Genomic DNA, 22,111 nt, shown 5'->3' with positions numbered 1-22,111 from the left:
TACTTCCCAGATCAGATGGTGCGAGGGGTTGGGAAAAAATGTAGATTACCATTGGATCAATTTTCAGTGATCTTTCTGTGACTCTTCCACATCTAAAATGGTCTTGGGTACTGGTGAGGGGGTCAGAGTGCTATTGCAAAGCTCATCCTAAGGGTTGGTTCTAAAGATTTTTTTTTTTTTTTTAAGATTTTTATTTATTTATTTGAGACAGAGAGAATGAGAGAGAGAGAGCACATGAGAGGGGGGAGGGTCAGAGGCAGAAGCAGGCACCCTGCCGAGCAGGGAGCCCGATGCGGGACTCGATCCAGGGACTCCAGGATCATGACCTGAGCCGAAGGCAGTCGCTTAACCAACTGAGCCACCCAGGCGCCCCTAAGGGTTGGTTCTAATGAGAACTCTGGCAGATACTTAGTGACCAGACCCAGGTCAGCTAGAATTTATTTTCAATGCAAGAACCAAGACACAATCTGGGGCAGAATCACTTGGATTTTGTGCCAGTGAGACAGCATTCTCTCTTCAGTACCTGACACTTCACAACAGCTTGCATTTACTGATTGTCTTCTCTGTGATGGCAAGTGCCAGTTACTTTGCCAGACTTGGGGACACAAAGCAGTCCTTAATCTCAAGCGAGTGAGGAGACAGCAGAGAGACATTTATTTTTATTTTTTTTTAAAGATGTATTTATCTTAGAAAACATGATTGGGAGGGGCAGAGAAAGAGGGAGAAAGCCCCAAGCAGACTCCGTGCTGAGTGTGGGGCTCAATCTCACAACCCCAAGATCACGACCTGAGCTGAAACCAACAGTCTGATGCTTAACCAACTATACCACCCAGGTGTCCTAGAGACATTTATAAGTAAACGAATGCCACTCCACGTAATACAAATGCTAATAGTAGCAGCTCAAAGGTGGGTGGGGCCACCCAGTGAGTTTTCAGAGAGGGCTTATATACGGAGGTGATGGGGCTTCAGTTTGAGAGCAGAAGGTGGGGTGTGGGGAGATGTCCAAGTGGAGGGTACAGGAGGAAAACAGCTGTGTTCTAGGTTCACTGTGGCTTGAGAACAGAAAGCAAGAGAAGTCGAGATGAAGCTGGGGAGGGACAGAAGTGGAGAAAATAAAGAATAGTAATGCCATTAAGAAGTAATGCCATTCTAGAGGCCACTTTTTCTAAAACCTGGCTATTCTTCAAAATCATCTAGGAGCTTTTAAAAACACAGATTCTGACACTCGTCTCCCAGACCTACTGAATTAATGTCTTTAGTGATGAAGGTCTAGGATTCAGTTAAAGAAAAAAAAAAAAAATTCACCAAGTGGTGTTCCGATGATTGGCCAGTGCGTAATGATAGCTGTAGGCAATGGGGAGCCACTGAGTGTTGTTAAGCATGGGAGTATATGTTCCCATGTGGTAATTAACCAAGTAAAATAGCACAGAACATATATGAGAGCTTTAAATATGATGAAGGAAACATCAGAAATCATTAAACAGTGCTGGAAAAAATTGACTATTAAAAGTATTACCTACCATGTATCAATAAATCAACTGCAGATTGAGTGGAGTTTAGATTGATACTACAGGGCCACCCATACCTAAAAACACTACAGGGAAAAAAATACATAAACAAAAAACATAAGTAAAATTAAAAGACAAATAGCCATCTAGAAAAAAATTGGTCAAAAATACAGGACGGGCGCCTGGGTGGCTGTCAGTTAAGCGACTGACTCTTGATTTTGGCTCAGGGTCATGAGATGGAGCCCCGTATCAGGCTCCAGGCTCAGCACAGAGTCGGCTTGTCCCTCTCCCTCCCCCTGCTTGTTCTCTTTCTCTCTCTCAAATAAATGGATAAAATCTTCTAAAAATACAGGAAACAAAAATCAGTAAAACAAAAATTAGTATCTTTTAATCATAAAGAATGCAGTGTGATGAAACTATTTACATACATACATATTTTTTTCATTTATTCTATCCTCAACCAAGGAAATAAAAATTAAAATATATTATTTCTCAGCTTCCAAATTAGCAAAATTTTTGGGAAAGGAATAATAGTAGTAATACTTTCTGCTGGCATAAACACAGGAAGAGGGGTATTCCTCATATTGCTGGCAAGTTAAGTTGTCATATATAAAAAACAGGAGTCTTAAAAAAGTTAGTACCCCTATATCAACTAACGTCACTTCTAGGAAACTAAGAGAATAGTAAGAGTTGCAGATTATCTCATCCTTGTGAAAAACTTGAACACAATGATTCCTAAAAATCAGGAAATGTTAAATAAATTATAATTGAGATTTTAAATATTATGCAACCCATTAAAATGAGGCTTAAAAATCTTTAAGATGATCCAATTCTCACAAGATGTTAGGTGAGAAAAGCCAGATACAAACCTATACATAAAGCATGAATGCATTTTACAAAAATAAAAAGCAAGACTCCCTACCCCTCTCCCCCGAGATAACATCCTAAAATAAAAGAGAAAAAAAGGAATTGAATAAAATGTACAAAAGTGTTAAGTGTGGTCACATATTATTTTTAAATGTTCCACATTGTACTTTTCTGTAGTTTCCAAATTTCCTACAATAAGCAGGTGTTCCTTATGTAAAATTAGGAAATAAAGCTTATTTAGAAAGACTATGTATGGGAGAATGGCCTGGTGGTTGCGTTGAGACTGGAGGTGCCCTTGGAAGTCCAAGTGAAGGGTGAAGATAGGCTGACTGGGGCAGGCTTGGTGGAGGGAAGTAGAGGTCCCTGTACCATGTAAAATCACAATCAATAAGACTCTGACTAGATATGATTCAGGAAAAGAAGCTAGGATGATATGTAGGTTTCTAGCTTGGGATACCACTAATTAAGATAGGAATATGTGAGAAGAAGCAAGTTTGGGGGCAAGATTCGTGTTTTTTTTTGGACATGCTGAGGATCAGACACCTGCTAGCTTCGGGGGGAGTGAAGGTGCCCTTCCCCACCCATAAAGGAGGCGCAGTGCCATTACAGCGGCTTGGCTTTAGGGTAATGCTAGCATGCGAGCTTGCTCCTGCACGGGAGGGATCGTGGCCGGCATTCTTCTACTCACTGCACTTTTGGACTCTCTGCCATATGGCAAGAAAACAGAGATAAGGTGGCCTGACCAGTCCAGCCACCTGTCTCTCCAGTTATCCACAAGCACAAGGAGCTTGGAAGAGGCCAACTAATTTCTTCCTCCTTCTCTATCCCTTCTTTTTTTCTTCCTCTTCCACTACAGATCTAGAGAGTATTCTCTAGAGGAATTTGCCCCCTCTTTCATTCTCCTCAGTCTGAGAAGGCCTGGGGCCGACTGCCCAGGCCCACACCAGATCATCGAGCAGACGTTTCCCTCCCTGTGTACCTCGGTAGCTCCTTTTCCCCTGGTGCTGCTAAGTGTGGCCCACCCTCCCCCGCACTGCCAGGGTTGTCAAGAGCTGAGATTCAAGGATGGGATTACTGGAGAGAGGCAGAAGAGCCCTTAAAGGGGGCTGCTTTGGCTCAAGATATTCAGGCCTCATCAGGCAAGGATTAAGTCCCCCAGGCAGCCTAACCCTTCTCTCTGGAACTCCATATTGGAGCAAGAGACCACAGTCTCAGTAAGAAAATGTACATTTCCTCGCTTTGCTTCATCTGTGGGGGCCTCTTGAGGACGGCTGATGAGGTAAGGACAGGACTTGCTATTCCTGGGTGCCTTGGCCAGAATACCTGTATCACACCACCTCTGCCTCATGGACACTTCCAGCAGTGCCCATGGGGCAGCTATGAGCTCTAGAGTAGCAGCTGGGGGAAGGAGGTATGTGGTGGGGGCAGATGGGGGCGGTCAGCAGCACAAGCCACAAGAGTTGATGAGCTCATCCAAGAAGATGTAACAGATGAGAAGGGGGCCAAGGCCAAACTCCTAGGGAACAGCATGAGAAAAGGACCCAGCGAAGCCGACTTGGAAAGACTGGCCAGAGACAGGAGCAAAGACCAGAAAAACAACAACAAGACGTTGTATCTTCAAACAAGACGCGTTGTGAACTGTGGGGAGACACGTAAACAAGTAAACTGTTGGGCAGGACACGAGACAGCTATGAACGATGAGCTGTGGGAGGACAGGACGGGGAACGGACTGAGAGCGCCACAGCTGTGACAAACGAGAGGGTCCTTGAAGGATGGCAGGAGTTTGCCAGAGAGAGCTGCGTGTGTGCCCGCTGCACATTCAGGCCACGAGGGAGTGACAAAAAAGGAAGAGCAAGGGGGCACCTGGGTGGCTCAGTCGTTAAGCGTCTGCCTTCGGCTCAGGTCATGATCCCAGGGTCCTGGGATCGAGCCCCGCATCGGGCTCCCTGCTCGGCGGGAAGCCTGCTTCTCCCTCTCCCACTCCCCGTTTGTGTTCCCTCTCTCGCTGTCTCTCTGTCAAATAAATAAAATAAAATCTTTAAAAAAAAAAAAGGAAGAGTGAGTCCAAGCACACGTATAAAAGGACCTGGTATTCCAGAAGGGATCAGACCGAAGGGGCAGGCTTATTACCCTTGCTCATCCCAAACTGGCAAGGTTCCAGCCTTGGAAGGATCCCACTGCCCACTTGAATCTAAAACCAGGCCGGGAGTGCTGGAGAAAATCACCCCTCACTGAAGCCTGGGGCCACTAGAAAAGTCCAGTGGCCCTCAAAACCAGACAGCCACCCCACGACAGTCTTCAGTTAGCGTTTTTCCTAGCCTCCGTAACTGCTATTTCCTACCTTCCCCATATTCCTCTAACTCCTCCTTCACTTCAGGAGATGCCCCTCCTTCCGCTGCAAGGAAGCCACTGGATGAAAAATGCCACAATTTACCACCACTGAAGCTGCATTTTCTTTGCACACACTTTTTTCTTTTCGACTCCCCAGCCACCTAAGACCAGTCCTATCCCTACCCCCACATTCCCTGCCCTTGCTCAGAGATTTGCTCTTCCAATCATTTCCTTCCTCATGCCCTTATCTTCTATACCTTCTACTCTGGCGTTCCTGCTGACCTCATCCAAAAGGTTAAAGTCTCTCTCGCGAGAGGAAAAGCATCCTCCACCTCACTTCTTCCAGCTCACCATCTCATTTCTACTCTCCGGAACCAAATCTGAGTTGTTTGCCCACCTCTATTAGTTCCACTTACTTACCTCCCATTCATTCTTTGAACCCCTGGAATCTAAATTTTGAACTTAATCACTTTAATGAAACTGCTTTTGTCAAAGTCACCAACTACCACCTCGGTTTTAAATCCAGAAAACATACCTCAGTTCTTATCTTCTGCCTCCTCTGCAACGTAAGTCATTCTGACCATTACCCCCTCTTGAAACATTCTCTTCCCTTGGCTTCTAAGACATGACTCTACTTGTGTTCTACCTCCTTCCCTGGCTGCTGCTTCTCAATCACCTTTGTAGTCTCTACTGCCTTTGGCCCCTTTAATGCAGTGTCCCTAAGAGTTCTGTTCTGAGCCCCCTTCTCTTCCCACTGTACACACTCTCCCACGATGACCTCATCTACATTCATAACTTCAACTTTGCTAATGATTTCCAAAAGCGTATCTTCAGATCTTTCTCCTAAGTTTTATACTCAGCTGTCTCTTGGACATTCCACAGACACCTCAAATTTAGATTAAAACTAGAATGCAGAGCATTTTCTACTAAATCTAGTACTCTCGCTATTCTCCTATCTCAGTGAAGGGCAGGTACCACTACCCTCCAGTTCCCACTCTGAAAACCAAGAAATCAATCTTGACATGTTCCTTACTTTCCACATATAATAATTACTCACAAAATCCTGTATATTCTACCTTCTCATTATCTTTCAAAAGCACTCAATTTTCTCCTTCCCCACTGCCACTCTCTCAGCAACCATTATCTCTCAACACTGATGACCAAAAGCGCCTCCTAAATGGGTCTTCGAGACTCAAGTGTTGTCCAACTCCAATCCTTGAACATCTGCCAGCAACAAAGAGCTGTCTGAGATGCATATGCGTGTATACTTCTCCAGACTCAAAACAGTTCAATGCCTTCCCACTGCCTTTAGGAAGATACATATGGCTCATAGGTCCTTCGTGATGTATCCTTGCTTCCTTTCCCTGCTTTGTTTCTTGCCCCTCCTTCAGCTTTGAGCCCTATGGTCCAGCCACATTGAACTTCTGTTAGTCTATCAAATGCCCCACTCTGTTTCTCCCCTGGGTCAGTCCCCTGCACAGACTTTCCTCTGGCCAGAACATGTCCCATGTCCCATTCCACCCCAACTGCCCAAACTCCCCCTTCTGATCTTTGTTCAGATCACTCCTTCTGGGCAGCTCTCCCTGATCCCCCTGGCTCCATTCAGGGGCCTGGCTCCATGCTCCTATTGCACTTGGCACTTCACCTTCAATGGTAATTATCTCAATTATATTGTAATGATTCATCCATACTAAATTCTGCTTATCTCATCCATTGTGCCCCTGACATGGGAAGGGCTTGGTAAGTGCTCAAAAATATTATGAAGGGCTTTTCAGGCCACATTAAGGAGCTTGAACTTCATCCTGTACATAAAGGGGACCCATTGGCAGTTTTTAAAAGAAAAAGCGAAATGACCTGGCAGTGCGGCATTTATCTGACACATATAACTAGCTCAGACAGAGGAATAAAGTTATTTTCCCCGATAACTTCAAAAGTGCACAGGAAATCTAACTTCTTGCCAGCCAAGAAGTTCGTGGTACCTGGACCCAAGAAGATTTTAATTACATGTTGTAACTTAAGGACCATGACAGTCTAGCCCCTCTTGAGTGCTCACCTCCCAGCTCTTGGTGGTTGGCTCACTGAAGAAGTTGTCGATCATATTCAGTTCTTCCTTTTCCACCACCACAAAGCCTTGCTCTTTGGCATCTTTCCCATAGACGTCAGGAGACCACTGAACAAAGAACGTGTACAAGTGATCCACCCTGAAAAACACGTTCGTCATAGGAGTTAAACACCAAATCCACTTTCCTGGCAGGCACAGGTAAGGACTTGAGCGCTCACAACCATCTTTTCCCTGCTTGGCAAATCCATCTTACTAATTTCCCACTGTGAAGACGGTCTCTACCAGTGCAGTCCAAATCTGGAAAATAAGTCAAAAAGTGAAAGCAGAAGTCCACAGACACTGAGAACCTGTCTTTCAGTCTGCGGGAAAGATCAAGAGATGGGACATAAAATTGAAAAACACAATGAAGTATTTACACCAAATATATACTCCTCATTGGGTCTTCATTTATTGAGCACTTGTATTCAATGGGGAAAAAAAATTGATCTGGTCCTTTAGTTGGACAGGATAAACAATACTTCAATGGGGTTTTATGTAGCTGAAGCACTGTTACAATTTCAACAGAACACCTTTGATAACTACAAAGTAAATAATACTGGTTGTTGTTTTAATATTAGGAAGAGACCTAATCTTATTGATATGGGAATGTGGTTTGCTTCCTATTTCTCTGTTCTCTCATACATATTTAACATCTAAAAGTACTGTAGCATCTCTCCAGACTTAATAGAGAGATGGCTAATTTCCAAGATTATTGCTCATTTTAAAAAGTTATAATTAGGTAAAAAATATTATAACAATATTGCTACAGAGCTTGAATGTTTGTACCCACCCCCCCAAAGTTCGTATGTTGAAACCTCACCACAAATGTGATGGTATTTCAACGAAGGACCTTTGGGAAGTGCTTAGGTCATGAACCCTCATTACTGGGATTAGTGCCCATATAAAAGGATCCGTTTTCACCATGTGACACAGTAAAAGGACAGTCATCTCTGAACAAGGAAGTGGGCCTTTGCCAGACAAATCTGCCAGGACCTTGATCTTAGACTTCGCAGCCTTTAGAACTGTGAGGAATACATCTCTGTTGTTCATAAGCAAGCCACTCAGTCTACGGTATTCTGGTATAGCAGCCCAAATGGATGAAGACAAATATTAACAGAACTAAAACAAAAAAGAAATGTCCCCCACAATTCTGAAATCCCAATGGATCAAAAGGTTTTTAGGTTTCTATATTCCTATCTGTTCCTGTCCACATGTATACAATTTTCATTGTCACGAGGGCCAAGAGATAATCGTTTGTGATATGTACCATTAAATTAAGCACCTCTGCCATGTTGCTAGTCTTTGTACTGATTCTTAATGGCTAATTTCATGAAAGTAATAGTCATGAATAGCCTGGATTCCCGTGTCCTCAGGATATTTAGCTTGTTCCCATTTCTTCAATTGTACAAATGTTACAGTGAACATCCTCAGGGTCTATGCCTTTCACCATCTTTTGAATTGTTTCCTTGAGATTAGTTCCCAGAAAAGGGATTACTGGGCCAAAGGGCAGGATTTTACAGCTTGTGATTCATCCTGCCAGGTTGCTTTTGAAAGGCTAACTCCTTTACTCCGACACCAGCCCTGCAGTTTGCATTAGAGCTTCTTAACACTCTTGCTTACTCTTTTTCAAAAAAAGAGTTTAATATATATTTAAGTTTTACCTGACTCATGTTACATTTCTTTGAGTGTGTGCTGAACAACTTTCGCATGTTTTCTTCCTGCTGCAGCTTTTCTTCCATGAATGGGCTCCTCGTGACTTTGGAGTCAGTGTCTTTCCTTGTCAGTTTGTGGGAACTTTTACAGAATGTAAACATGAACCACTACGAAGTGCGTTTCAAATCCCTCGTTTCCCTTTTATATTAATCACATCTTTCATAATATAGGATTATCAATTTTCATATACTTGAGAAGTGTTATTTCCTTGAGATTACTCCTACTCCTTCAAAACGTGGAGAGCTGGATCCAAGATAAGGTGTGTATCAGTGTGTAAGATATGTTACCATTTCTATTTAAAAAAAAATCAGATATAGGGGCGCCTGGGTGGCTCAGTCGTTAAGCGTCTGCCTTCGGCTCAGGTCATGGTCCCAGGGTCCTGGGATTGAGCCCTGCATCGGGCTCCCTGCTCCACGGGAAGCCTGCTTCTCCCTCTCCTACTCCCCCTGCTTGTGTTCCCTCTCTCGCTGTGTCTCTCTCTGTCAAATAAAATCTTTAAAAAAAAAAAAAAAATCAGATATAGACATAACTGTGCATGGGTGTGATGGTTAATTTTATATGACAACAACTTAGCCATTTTTTGGTCAAACACTAATCTAGATGTTGCTCTGAAGGTGTTTTTTTTAGATGTGATTAACATTTAAATCAACAGACTTGGGCGCCTGGGTGGCTCAGTTGGTTAAGCGACTGCCTTCGGCTCAGGTCATGATCCTGGAGTCCCGGGATCGAGTCCCACATCGGGCTCCCTGCTCAGCGGGGGGTCTGCTTCTCCCTCTGACCCTCTCCCCTCTCGTGCTCTCTGTCTCTCATTCTCTCTCTCAAATAAATAAATAAAATCTTTAAAAAAAAAAAAAATCAACAGACTTTCAGTAAAGCAGATTACCCTCCATAATGTGGATGGGCCTTGTGCAATCAGTTGAAGGCCTTAAGAGAAAAAGACTAAGGTCTTCCTTAAAGCAAGAAGGAATTCTGTCTCTAGATAGCCTTCAGACCTGAGATTACATTATCAAAATCTCCCTGGGTCTCTAGCCTGCCAGCCTCCCCAGCAGATTGCAGACTGGCCAACTCCCACAACCATGTAAGCCAAATTCCTTAAAGCAAATCTGTCTATGTATATTTACATACACATATCATTTTGGTTCTGTTTCTCTGGAGATCCTTGACTAGTACAATGGACTCTTCTGAAAGGTTATATAAGAAACCGATCAAAATGGTTACCTCTGGGGAATGGAATGGGATGGAAGAATGACATGTTTTACATCATATATATCTTCAAGTTATTTTTAGTTTTGGAGTAGGCAGGACACTTTTATGATTCAAACATTAAAATTATATGTTAAAAAGTAAGTAATGAGAAGTTTCCTCTCACTCACATCCCTGTCCACCAAATCCTGTGCCCATCCTTTTCCCTTACAGGTGACCACTTTATTCATTTCCTGTATATTTTTGTAGTGTTATATAAATAAATATATATTCTTTTTGTCTTCCATTTCTACAAAAGACAGTACTATTCTCTATCTTGCTTTCTTCATTTAACAATATATCCTAGGTATCTTTCCACATCAGTATGTAAATGGTTTCATCATTCTTTCTTTTGCAGCTATCAGTACTTCACCCCGTGGCTATACCAGAGCTTATGTAATCGTCCTCTATAGATGGACACTTGGGTTGTTTCCAAGATTGTGCTGTTACGAACACTGCTGTGAATAACTTCGTATGTGAGTCACTTCACATGTGCACAGGTACAGTTGTAGGATATATTCCCAGAAGGGGGACTGTGCTGTTAGAGGAGTATTTCCCTTATCACTTTGCTATATAAAAACCATTTGCCCTTTTTAGGAATGATATCATTGTTGCCTTCCTTGAATCTGAAGTATTTTTACCATGTAGCATAAAATTTCCCATTAAAAATTAACTTAGAAAAAATTAATCACCACTCCAGAGAGGCTTGATGAGTATACAATTCTAACTCTTTCAGTTTTCTAACACTTAAGATTTAGTCCATCTTAACTGTACTTTGTAATAGAGAACCAAACATGCTTCACTCTAACTCTTGGAAAAGAAGACATTTACTATGAGCATATCCACATTGAATAAAATGACTTCCTAATTATTTGCTAGCAAACTTACCTGTGAGAAAGAGAAAAGCAGTCCCTGACACCTGGAGCTAGCCTGGCACTCATAGCTAGGCCCTCGTATTCTCCTGTTGAACCTAAACAACTTCACAAAACTTCAGCATCAGACACGACTGCTCTATGACTATGATGAATGGTGACAAAAACAAGACCACCTTGAGGTCTATGTCATATCTGAATGCAAACAAAAACATGAACATTGTCCAGCCACAAAAATGACCAAACATCCTTCCAATTTGGCTAGTATGAATGACTATGCTTCTTTACTTATTATAGCATTAACCTCTCTACTCTTCCTCTCTAGTCTAGTTCCTCTCGGATAAGACTTATACCCAATCATAGCATGACCTCTGCTTCCTGATAGCATCTAATCTAGAACAAATTCCCACTTCCTTAAGTCCTTCCCTGTATCACCTAACACAAATCTAAATCCTATACCTCCTTTCTAGCACCCTCATTCTGAGATGGCCCGTGGTCCCATGGTATGCGTTTTCCCTTACAGCAATGAGTCAACTCAACTAATTCAACTTTAGGTGTGCTTCCGGAGGTCTCTAGCCAGAGGGCATTGTCTCCTTCAACAACACTCCCTGTGCACCCACTATGTGCCAGTGACCCTGCCCTCATGGAGATTACCTTCAGGAATATGAGAGCTGATGGGGATATTGGGTATCATTTAATTCAGCTAACTCTCCTTAGATATAAGGGAACGGGGCTCTGAAGACTACTATCAGCCTCACAGCCAGGACCAGATCTTCTGAGGTGACAACCAGGGTTCTTTCAACCACCTACAAAGCCCTCCCCTTATTCCACCTTGATTTCTAAATCGTTCCCCAGTTCACTTCCTGGTTATGACACTAGACACATTTTTATCACTTTTTGCACTTACTTTCCATGAAGGACTGCTCATGTATTCTCTAACAGTTTACCCTCATAGGGAAAGTCACTGTGTAAGCATGAACATTGAAGAAGCATCCCAAGAAATCCTAAAAGCTCATGCTGACACATAACTCTGTACAAGACTATAAGGGAATGAGGAATGTGGTACAGATTTTACATTAGGGGCACCTGGGTGGCTCAGCTGGTTAAGTATCTGCCTTTGGCTCAGGTCATGATCCCAGGGTCTTGGGAGTGAGCCCAGTGTTGGGCTCCCTGCTCAGCAGGGAGTCTGCTTCTCCCTTTCCCTGATGCTCCTCCTCACCCTGCTCGTATCCTAATAAGTAAATAAAATCTTAAAAAAAAAAATAATTTTCATTCCTCCTTGGACATTAGAAGAAAATATAAATTGTGCAAACTGCAAGTCAATAAAGATTTTAAGGAGAGACCGTAACCTAGCAATTGCCAGTTACTTCTCTTTTCGGTGATGAAGACATTAAGTTGCTTGAGGAGACCATTTAAGCAGTCCTTTTTATTATGTGGATGTAAGATAAGTAGGATTTATTATTCTGGAGGGAGATATAATTAGACATGCCTTACTTGATGAAGACAACTTGTGCGTACAACCCATTGGGAGGGTGGATGGGTTAGAAGGTGGGAGAGAGGGAAGATCTGTATAAGGTCCAAAGGATTTCCTAGGAAGGAGGAATCCTGTGCCTAATACCCTCTCTTTTGAAGAGATTTTCAAGATTATTAGAGCGCCTTTGATTAATTAAGGTGGTCTTAACAGAGATAAACCCATAGGAGAGGACAATACCCCTATCCTCACCCTACGCTTCTTGAAAAGAAACTCTTCAAGGTAGTAGAGGGAATGGTCTAGATTGATGACCTGGGATCCATACGAATGCCATGATTATTTTAGGAGCAGGTCCATTTGGACAGAATGTGCTGTTGGTAAAACTTAGACCAAACCATCTGCCACTCTGGGCATACCATGGGAGGGAATGGCTACATACGTCATATGTGTATGTGTGAGTTTCTCAGGAGCTGTAACAAGTTGGGGTGGAGGGCAACAAGGTCAGTTTTAGCATAAAGCGTTCTTGCCTGCCAGTGCCATTCTCTCTAGAAGCAATATCTCAGCCTGGGGCAGGAATCTGGGGTGACTTGGTAAGAGCGCCTCTTCTCCCCAACCTCTTCCCTTGGAACTGCTGGGTTTCCAGGGGCTGGTGAATTGAGCCTCTGGCTTTGTTTGTTGCCAGAGCGAGTGTCCGATTCTGCAGCAGCCACGTGTCAAGAGCAGCCAGAGCTGGCCCTTTAACCTGGGTAAGCCCTGGGCGTCTTGGACCAGCCGTAGAAAGAAGTAACGAGAAAGGAGGAAAGAGGTATTTTCAAAATATCACAGAAAAGAGGGTCAGAGTCGTAAACATTTTTAATATTAAACACAGAAGCGACCTTATGTTTTAAGCAATGCTGATGAGCTATATCAGTGACCCTAAAAAGAAAAGATGTGCTTCCCCATTTTGAGGACCTTCAATGGTACAGTAACTCTAAGAGGCAAGTATTACTATGCCCAGTTTGAGGCTCAGCAAATTGAATGATGTGCCCAAACACCCCATCTCTGGAAATATTCCAGCCCATCTAAGCTGACTGCCTCTTCTTTTATGAATGCTGAACTCCAAGGAGGACGGTGTATTTTTGTACCTGTCCACAGTCAGAGGTCTCAGAGTATAGGGCAACTACTTCCTTGGCTTTGGGTTTCATTAACGAAGATACTACTTAGATGCCCTACGTGGCCCTTAAGGCACATGCTGCCCACCTGCTCTTCTTCCTCCTCCACCTTCCATCAGTAGGCTCACAGCACTGCCAAGACTGTGCTCCATGCTTGGGCAACATCACAGGGCAGCCGCCTCACCTCAGCCATGCCTCTGGGAATGGTTCTCCACTGGCTGCAACACGCAAGACAGAAGCCCCGAATGGCCTCCCTCCTGTCTCAGGTGGGAAGCTCTACCTCTGCCGCCAACAAAGTCCCCCCAACCTTGGGAAGCCTCAGGTAAGTTGAGATGAGAAACCTCAAAAATATGTTCCACAAACAGGCATCCTGATGGGAAATGTTCGTGTCTCTTCTCTCAGATATTCAGAGCACGAGCACACCCCGATTATTTCCCTCAACAATAGCCTCCCACATAAAATCTCCTTCTCTCACGTAGACCAAGTCCTCATACTATCCTCTGACGGCAAACCAAAAGGAATGAAGAATTAACATGGCCTGTTTCACAAGAGAAAATTAAAGTTCATTTGGAACCAATCTGATTACTTAACTCTTAGGCCTCTGGAGACCGAATGGAAGGAATCGACGTCCCCCTTTCCAGCTCCACTTCTGCACAATTCTCCAGCCTTTATTTAACTGTTTAACTGGGGGGAGCAAGGAAGAGGATATGACTTCATCTTTTTTCCTTCTAGATTAGAGTGACTGTAAGTTTATTTAAGTTTATTTAACCTAATTCTTGGAATGGTTCTTTTTGGCTAACTGGGTTTTCCTGGTCATTAGTTCCCAGAAGTCAACCCTGCCCTCTGGAAACAGGCCTCAAAGTCCCCTCCTTGTCCTTCTGCCTTCCCTTCACCCATCCCTTCCCTCCTTTCTGTACCACCTCTATTCTCACCTTGACCCCCACTCCCCCTCTTTCCCCAGCCAGGAGCCCCTCCTGGATTCACACACTTCAGGCCAATCTTTCCATCTCAACCTCATTGTCGTCCCCTAGAGGTCCACCTTTGATCCTCCTACTACACCTGCCCTTCCGAACACCTCACAGAAATCATCTTGCGGACTCCTACTCCCTTGGGATGATGGATGTTGCTGGGTTTTCTTATTTGTGCTTAAGGATCATTACAAATCAAAGGCACCTAACATCAGCTAAGAAAACCCTCCCTCATGGGGCTCCCTACTCACCTCTAACTCACTTCCTTTACTACTCCTAGCAGTGGCTATTCCAGACCTCTGCTTTTGCAAGCTCTCTCTCCTACCCGCCTTCCTCTCTGAACATTCTCCATTGTGCCATCCTAATAATGTACTCCTCTTCACTGTCCCTCTTAGCATCCTTCTCTTTGGAAGAAGGAACTTTTCTTTTACCCATTTTAACCCTCCTGTCTGTATTTTCGACAGTCCTAATGCTTGGTGAAATTTCCTCCATTATTTCCACCCCACCTCTCCATGCCTTTATTCCCTTCATCTTAATCCACGAACCCACTTGCATTTCCCTATCCTTAAACATAAAAGCCTCTGGATTTTGTTTCTCCCTAAAGCTCCCTTCCCATACCTCATCTTCCCTTCAGAACATACTGTTAACATTTGGGTTAGCGTATCTCCCAACTTCTTTTCGTTCCTGAATTCTTCCATTCTGATTGTATTAACCTTTTAGTATATGCCCTTTGTTAAACCTGCCTCAGACACTATCTGGATGGAGGCAGAGTTTTTAACTTTGTTCCCTCCCCTCCTTACTTCAGTGAAACGGATTTTCTTACAAGTGACCTACTGTCAAACTCGACGGAATCTCAGGCATCATTTGTCTTGACTTCTGAAAGCCTGTTGATGGTTTTTTGAAACCCACTCAGTAACTCACCCTGTTTCTGATGAGTCACTGGGTTTCTCTGGCCTCAGCTGTCTCAGGACACCTCCGGCCCAGCCAACCCGGGTGCCAGTCATTACTGCCACACGGGCGGTTGTCCTGAAGCAGCGGGTGTGGTAAACACGTGAGCAGGGAATGAGGTCAAGCTCTGGGTCTTGGGAAAGCTAGTAGTAAGGAGGAAACAGCAGAAGTGGTCCTGGAAGGAAGCCAAGAAGAGACAACAGGAAGGCAGAAGTGATCTTGCAAAATGCAAATCTGATCACTTTCACCCAGCTGTGTAAAATCCTTCCAATGTCTCCCTGGAGGTTTTAGGGTAAATTCAAATTCCTTGGGGATGCCTGAGAGCTTGGTTTTGTGCCCGTCTCCCAAATGTGCTCTTTGTTCCAGCAATATGCTCTTGCACCTTGGCTCCAACATCCATTCTCATGCCTCTTTTCTTTATTATTATTTATTTTATTTATTTTTTCTTTTTTAAGAAGGGTGACAACAAGGGTAAGCCTGGAGGAGAATCATCTCAGGCTGGGGTCAGGGAAGCCAGGGCTCATAGTTACTTACTCTGCCTGTTGAGGGAGGGGAAAGAGGCAGTTACAGGAGGAAGGGAGGAGATGGCATTCTCCCGCAGGGAACATGTGCAAAAAGACATGGCACGCAAGAGCAGGGCGATGCTAGAAAAGGAGGGCAGAGTGGACACGGTCGAGAGAAAGAAGGGCAATGCAGTTGGGTCACTGGCCAGAGGGTTCTGTGATGAGGACAGGGCCACTGAGATGCAGGGGACCCAGGCCCTGCCCTAGAGCGCTCAGGTAGAAGGAAGCCAACAAAAAGTCCAGACACAGTTCCAACAACACAGCGACAGAAGCCAGTGGGCATCTGAGCTGGGAGGTGTGCAGAGTGGGAATTCCTGAGGGGTGCAATGAAAGAGCAAGACTAAGTCTTTGCCTCACAGGATGGCAGGAAAGGAGAAAGAAAGAGCCAGAGGGGCTGTGTCACCGGGTGGGTCACGGAGAGTCCTGAGCACAAGATAAACTGCTTGGACCTTATCCTGCCGCTACTGTTTCCCAAAGTGTAGCAGGGACGGCGCTAGTGACGTCAGAGGGTACACAGAGGACCTTATTTTAATAGCTACGTATTTACTTAAGATTGGCTAAGTAAATAAAAATGGATAGAAGTCCCCTAAAGACAACTATTAAGTAAACAGTGGTACAGACGGCACGCAGATATGGGGACACTGGGAGGAAGTGGGTGAACGAGTGAAGCACCACCGAGAGCACTGTGGACACACCAGCCAGGGCTTTTGCAGGAAGCGGCCTGGCCAGGTCTCTGGTTTAGAAAGATCGCTGTGGAGCCAAGTACAGAAGGGCAGGGAAAGATAGGACTAGAAACAAAGGCTGTACCAGAACAAAGGCTACGCCAGTGATCCAGCCAAAAGCTGATCAAGGCCACAGCCCCACACGTGGCAGCGGACACGGGGAGCAGCTCGCCATACATACTCCTCCAGACACCAAACTAGGGCCAACCCATCCTGCAACAGTCGAGACCAACACCTGGCGCTCGGGCTTTGTTTAGGGTTTCTAATTACCAATGTGGGCTTAATCAGATTTCTTCATAAACTTCAAAGGTCTTTATTGTCAACACAAGGCTGTTTTAGGGATCCACCCCAAAGGAGACATCATATTCAAGTCACAAATCCCTGTTTAGCAGATAAAGTTGTCCTCTATGGAAGAGAAATCCTAAGAAGGTCAATGATACCAGTTTGTGAAGGGCATCAGCCTTACCTCAGGGGCAACAAAGTGTTAAGAAAAGGAACAGCAATAGGAGCAGCACAGATAACTTCCATTAAGTGCATGGTCAAGTTCATTTTTTCCTCATATTAACACCAGGAGGTACCCACTATAGGTATCATTTCTGTTTAATGGAAGAAGAGCAACGCTTACACAGATTACCTTGACCAACACCACACAGTAGGTTAGGGGTGGACCCAGGATCAACCTCAGGTCAGTTCATGGTCTCAATGAATATGCTTCACCCTTTTCTTTATGGTTAGCCCCACGGACAAAACCGTAGGGTTGAGGAGCATCTGGGTGTCTCAGTCAGTTAAGCATCAGACTCCTGGTTTTGGCTCAGATCATGATCTCAGGGTCGTGAGACTGAGCCTGCATCGGACTCCATGCTCAGCAGGGAGTCTGCTTGTGTGTGTCTCTCTCTCTCACTCCGTCTGCCCTCCCCCACCTCTAAAATAAATCAATCTTAAAAAAAACCTGTAGGGTTGAGGGATATAAAACCTGATGAAAAGGGACGCCTGGGTGGCTCAGTCGGTTAAGCGTCTGCCTTCGGCTCAGGTCATGATCCCAGGGTCCTGGGATCGAGTCCCGCATCCGGGCTCCCTGCTCCGCGGGGAGCCTGCTTCTCCCTCTGCCTCTGTCTCTCTCTCTGTCTCTCATGAATAAATAAATAAAATCTTAAAAAAAAAAAAAAACCTGATGAAAAATCTGAGTTGATGCTTGGAATAAAACATTACTATTCATACTTTAAGTATATGGGCTTTAGGCACAATTACAATCTATTTTCTCAAAATTAGCTACGGTGGGATTTTGTTTACGGTTACCTTTTTTCTTTCTTCTTCTTTTCTTTTTTTAACATAGTTGTGAGGCAAAGTGAAAAAGCACACATGTCTAAGGTAAAGACCTGAACTGGTCCCATTTGTTACTAGCTGGGGGCTTTGGGAAAGTTCCTTAATCTCTCTGAGCTTCTAAAATGAAGAAGGTAAGAAAACCTAGCTCCTCATATAGGTGTCTGGAGCATTAAATGTATAAGGAAGTTCTATCTACCTTCAGACAGACCTTTTACAAAGTCTCTTCCATGTGATTATCTAAAATCTTGCTACCATATACACCAACAAACTGGACCAAAATGACCCCGAAGCAGTTAGGCATTCTTGTCTTATCAAGGGTCACTTCACTGTTAGGAAAAGAAATTGGGGCTACACACAGCAAGATATAACCCCCAACCATCCACATGATTTAAAAATTATAAGCAGGAACCATCAAACAATTTAACAGCTATTATATTAGAAGCATACTTTAGAGTACATTATGGCACAGAGATGGGAAATAGTAAGATAAGGAAAGAGATGAAGAGAATAAGAATGTGACCCAGGGAGTAAGGAAATATATGTATATGCAGTCCCACCATTCGTTGTATTGTTGATTATAAATTAAAGATATTCCAGTGCACTTCAATCTAAAACATCCCCAGGCTCCATTCTGAATACAGCCACAGAAGCCCAACAAGGCAAAGCACTCTGGACCCCAGAGGTTGTTACTAGAAAACTACCACCTCTTAAAACCCACCTCAGTGGCCTGACCCAAGGTCCTTATATGAATAAGGTCATTTTCTTTGCCCTGTAAGGTCCCTTTCAGATTCAATATTCTACAACTTTAAATGAAACCAACGGTTAGTAATGCCCTGCTGTAATGCCCATTGTTAAAAGGTCTTAGTGTGTTTATAAAAAGAAGATTTATTTATAAAATACCAACTAAATATGCTTCTTTGTCCTGGTTCATCAAAAATAATAGGACAGTTCTTTTGAGAATCATTGATCAGAACAATAACTACAGTTATAAAAAGGATCACTTACAAATAAGTAAAAACTAGAAATTCCTATTAATATCAATCCTGGAGCATTGAATAGGCTGGCAGCCCATACACAGCCTTGGACTCAGCATCTGTACTTTTCTTTGTTAATTAAACAGTGGCTAATACTTAAAAATTGGGGAGATTTGACACACATAATCCATATTTCAACTTCTTTTGAAAAAGATGGGAAGGGGCGCCTGGGTGGCTCAGTCGTTAAGCGTCTGCCTTCAGCTCAGGTCATGATCCCGGGATCCTGGGATCGAGTCCCACATCGCGCTCCCTGCTCGGCAGGAAGCCTGCTTCTTCCTCTCCCACTCCCCCTGCTTGTGTTCCTACTCTCGCTGTCTCTCTCTCTGTCAAATAAATAAAATCTTTAAAAAAAAAAAAAAAGAAAAAGATGGGAAGATCAAGCAACACCAGGCTCACGTCCCCCCATAGCAGCATTTCAGCTCTGAGGCACGGAGGTACACAGGTACTTGGCAGCTGTTCCCTAGGGCAGGTAATTAACACTGGCCCCCCAAGCTTCCCTCCCTCCATTCCTCCATCTGGCTCCTGCAGGCATGTAGGCTTGCAATAATTACTGTTTCTGCATACTTACTCCCAAACAGTGTGCGCAGCACCCATTGGCATTAACTATTCTGCAGTGGGAACAGGCCACGAGCTACGCTCCGAAGTGCTGTTTTCACTCCTCCCGCAGAAAGCACAGCCACCACGGTGAAGAGCTCCTATGAAGGGGGTTATTTTTTCATGAACTTGGATCTGGCTACAGAGTCACTGATTAACTCAAGACATTTGCCAAAGCTGGTTACTGAAATTACTGAAGGGTGGCTGCCTAATAGTGCTTCTGGAAGGTGATGATGAATTTCTAGAACTTTAAGTTAATGAGACAAAAGGTAAGGTGACCAGAAAAAGAATGAGAGGAAGCAGTATCACTTCACAACATTTTAAAGCATTATTTTAAAGCACTAAAAAAAAATATTGATATCAGTGACTAATAATCCTATGACTTATATTTGTTCAGCAGTTTTCCAGAACTTAAACTTGTGTTAAATACAAAGAAAGATCATTCCTTTAGGGATTATTTTGGAGACCTTTTTTTTTTTCTTTCATAGTTACACTTTTACCTGAAAACATCACAATAAGAATATAGTATGATATGTGTTATACTTGAAAATTACTGGGCTTGTATTCTGAAATATCTCTGGTTTGGCTACGTAGGGCCTAAACTGTTCTAGAAAGTACAGTACTTTAAAGTTAAAGACTATTTAACACTATGGTCTTACTGGCATTGACAGTTATTAAAGATTTCAATTTAGCCCTGACCCTGCTAAAAGCAAGATGACTTCTGATCAGAAAATGCAGCACTAACTATGGTTAAAGATTTCATGCTAGAAAACTAGGTTAGTTTTTGATTCCTTTAATTTGTTCTTTTTTCTCCAAGGAAAATGCTCTTGAGAGCACTTTGCTTAGTCTCCATGATGGTCCTTATGATTTGGACATTTTTCCATTGTAAATCTAGTTTAATAAGAGAATCAGTTTTCTTTTTTATAATTTTTACTTGTTACTGCAAAAGTACTGGCTGCAAACTAAATGCATGCTCAACATATAATGGCAAAGATACATTTAAGTAAAAGCAGTTTACTTTTGAAAATGAGAAGATACACAGATAGTTAAAAGATCCTGATGAGGATCTGCCATCAGTCACTCCTAACAATACAATAGCTTACATACCCACAATTATCAGATATAGACAGATACACACATACTATCATTACATTAATTGATACATAGAAAAAAGGCCAAAAGTCTACAAAACTAAAAATAAATTGTAGTTAGCTTGGTGTAACAAATTTGAGCTTTCTCTTCCTTTTTCCTTTCCTGTATTTTTCTAAATAGTATATAAAGTCTGTGCATTATTTTAGTTATAAGGAATAAGGTATTTAAATATTTTTATCTATGAGATTATAGGCTAATTTATTCATGCCTCCATCCAATTAACATTTAGGAGTATATTACTTATTAGATCCTATGCTGTTTTTCGGACACAATATAAGACACAGTGTCAAAAGCCCCAAGTAGTCCACATCTGTAGAACAGTGTAGGAAGTACTATGACAGAGGTGGGGGTACCTTACATCTAAACCAGACAGGGAACATTTTTTAGACGAGACATTTGAATCAATAAATGTATGTACGTGAGGTGGGTAATGGGGCTGGGCATGGGGAGGAAAGGCTGGTCATCCCAAGGAAGCCAGTTAATTAGTCACTTATTATTATTGAAGCCAGTCAATAAATCTGATTCACCTTTCCTACCACTGAAACATGGCCAGGTGTCCACAGAAGGGTCAGAATGGGAGCTAGAGATTCTAGTGATAGTAAGTGGATAGAATAAACTGGATGTGGTAACGGACCAATGTGGGAAGATGACTGAAAAGCAAGATTCTGTCCACATTCTGGCTTTGGGGACTGCGTAGCTGGTGGTATCAGTTACTGTGATGGAGAAAACAGGAGGCAGGAGTTGTGGGGACACTGGCAGGGACAAAAGAAGAACTAAGAACCCCAGTGTAGGGTATGATCTGCCTTGAGTTTGTTTAATCCATGAATGATCCAAATATTGAGACCTATCCGGTATATATGTGTTTGGGGCTCAATAGAAAGTTCTACACTGAAGATAGCTGGACACGATTGGCATATAAGAAAGAATTAATTAGGTGCAGGCAATTGTATATATAGTGAGAAACAGAAAGGGTCATTTAAGGGTTAACATTTCATGAGGAAACAAGAAGGAAAGACTGGGAAGGAATGATAGAAGGATAGAGGGTGTCAAAGAAATGGATGATGGTCAATGGTATCAAATGCTATAGAATGTTAGGGTAAAATAAGAACACAATAATCTCCCTTTGTTTATCATAAAATGGAGGACACCTCCCAGATTCTAGAATTCCATTCCAAATCCGAAGCTGCAGGATGTTCAGGGAAGGACCTGGGTACTCTCTCTGTTTAAAGGCTCCTAGATGGTTTTATTACAAAGCTAAGTTTGGCACCCTCGCATCTAAGCCATGGATTCTTTGTTAACTCTATAGGCTTTCATCTCTATGAGACAGAACATACTCCTTCACAGGCTTTAGTCCTCAATATTTCTGAATTTAGAAACTAAGATTGCTCCTGTCAGAGGAAAAGGTGCCAGACTTCAATTCCTCCCCTGCCCCCTCAGTGCCTCTGTGTCTGTGGATTGTTCACCCATGAAGTGTAGGTTGAGAAAAGACGGTTACTGCCAGTCTGGGGAAGAGATCATTGTGGGGGCACTATTTTGGGAAACAAAGGATCT

The 22,111-nt window shown here is 43.2% G+C and overlaps 1 protein-coding gene across 15 annotated transcripts in view; it reads right to left on the bottom strand.

Moving 5' to 3' along the window:
- Positions 1–22,111, bottom strand: part of NCOA7 (nuclear receptor coactivator 7) — a 155,888-nt gene that overhangs the window by 12,264 nt on the left and 121,513 nt on the right. For all 15 annotated transcript variants that reach the window (XM_045865492.3, XM_045865493.3, XM_064598073.1 and 12 more), the window contains one exon: positions 6,760–6,907. In XM_045865492.3, coding sequence (XP_045721448.1) covers positions 6,760–6,907 — 148 coding nt within the window. The remainder of the gene's footprint in view (positions 1–6,759; positions 6,908–22,111) is intronic.

This window comes from Mirounga angustirostris, unplaced genomic scaffold (assembly GCF_029215605.1).
Source record: "Mirounga angustirostris isolate CCGP_5_RB_7025 unplaced genomic scaffold, mMirAng1.0.hap1 SCAF_8, whole genome shotgun sequence".
Classification (NCBI taxonomy): domain Eukaryota; kingdom Metazoa; phylum Chordata; class Mammalia; order Carnivora; family Phocidae; genus Mirounga; species Mirounga angustirostris.
This window is presented reverse-complemented; position numbering and strand designations above follow the sequence as displayed.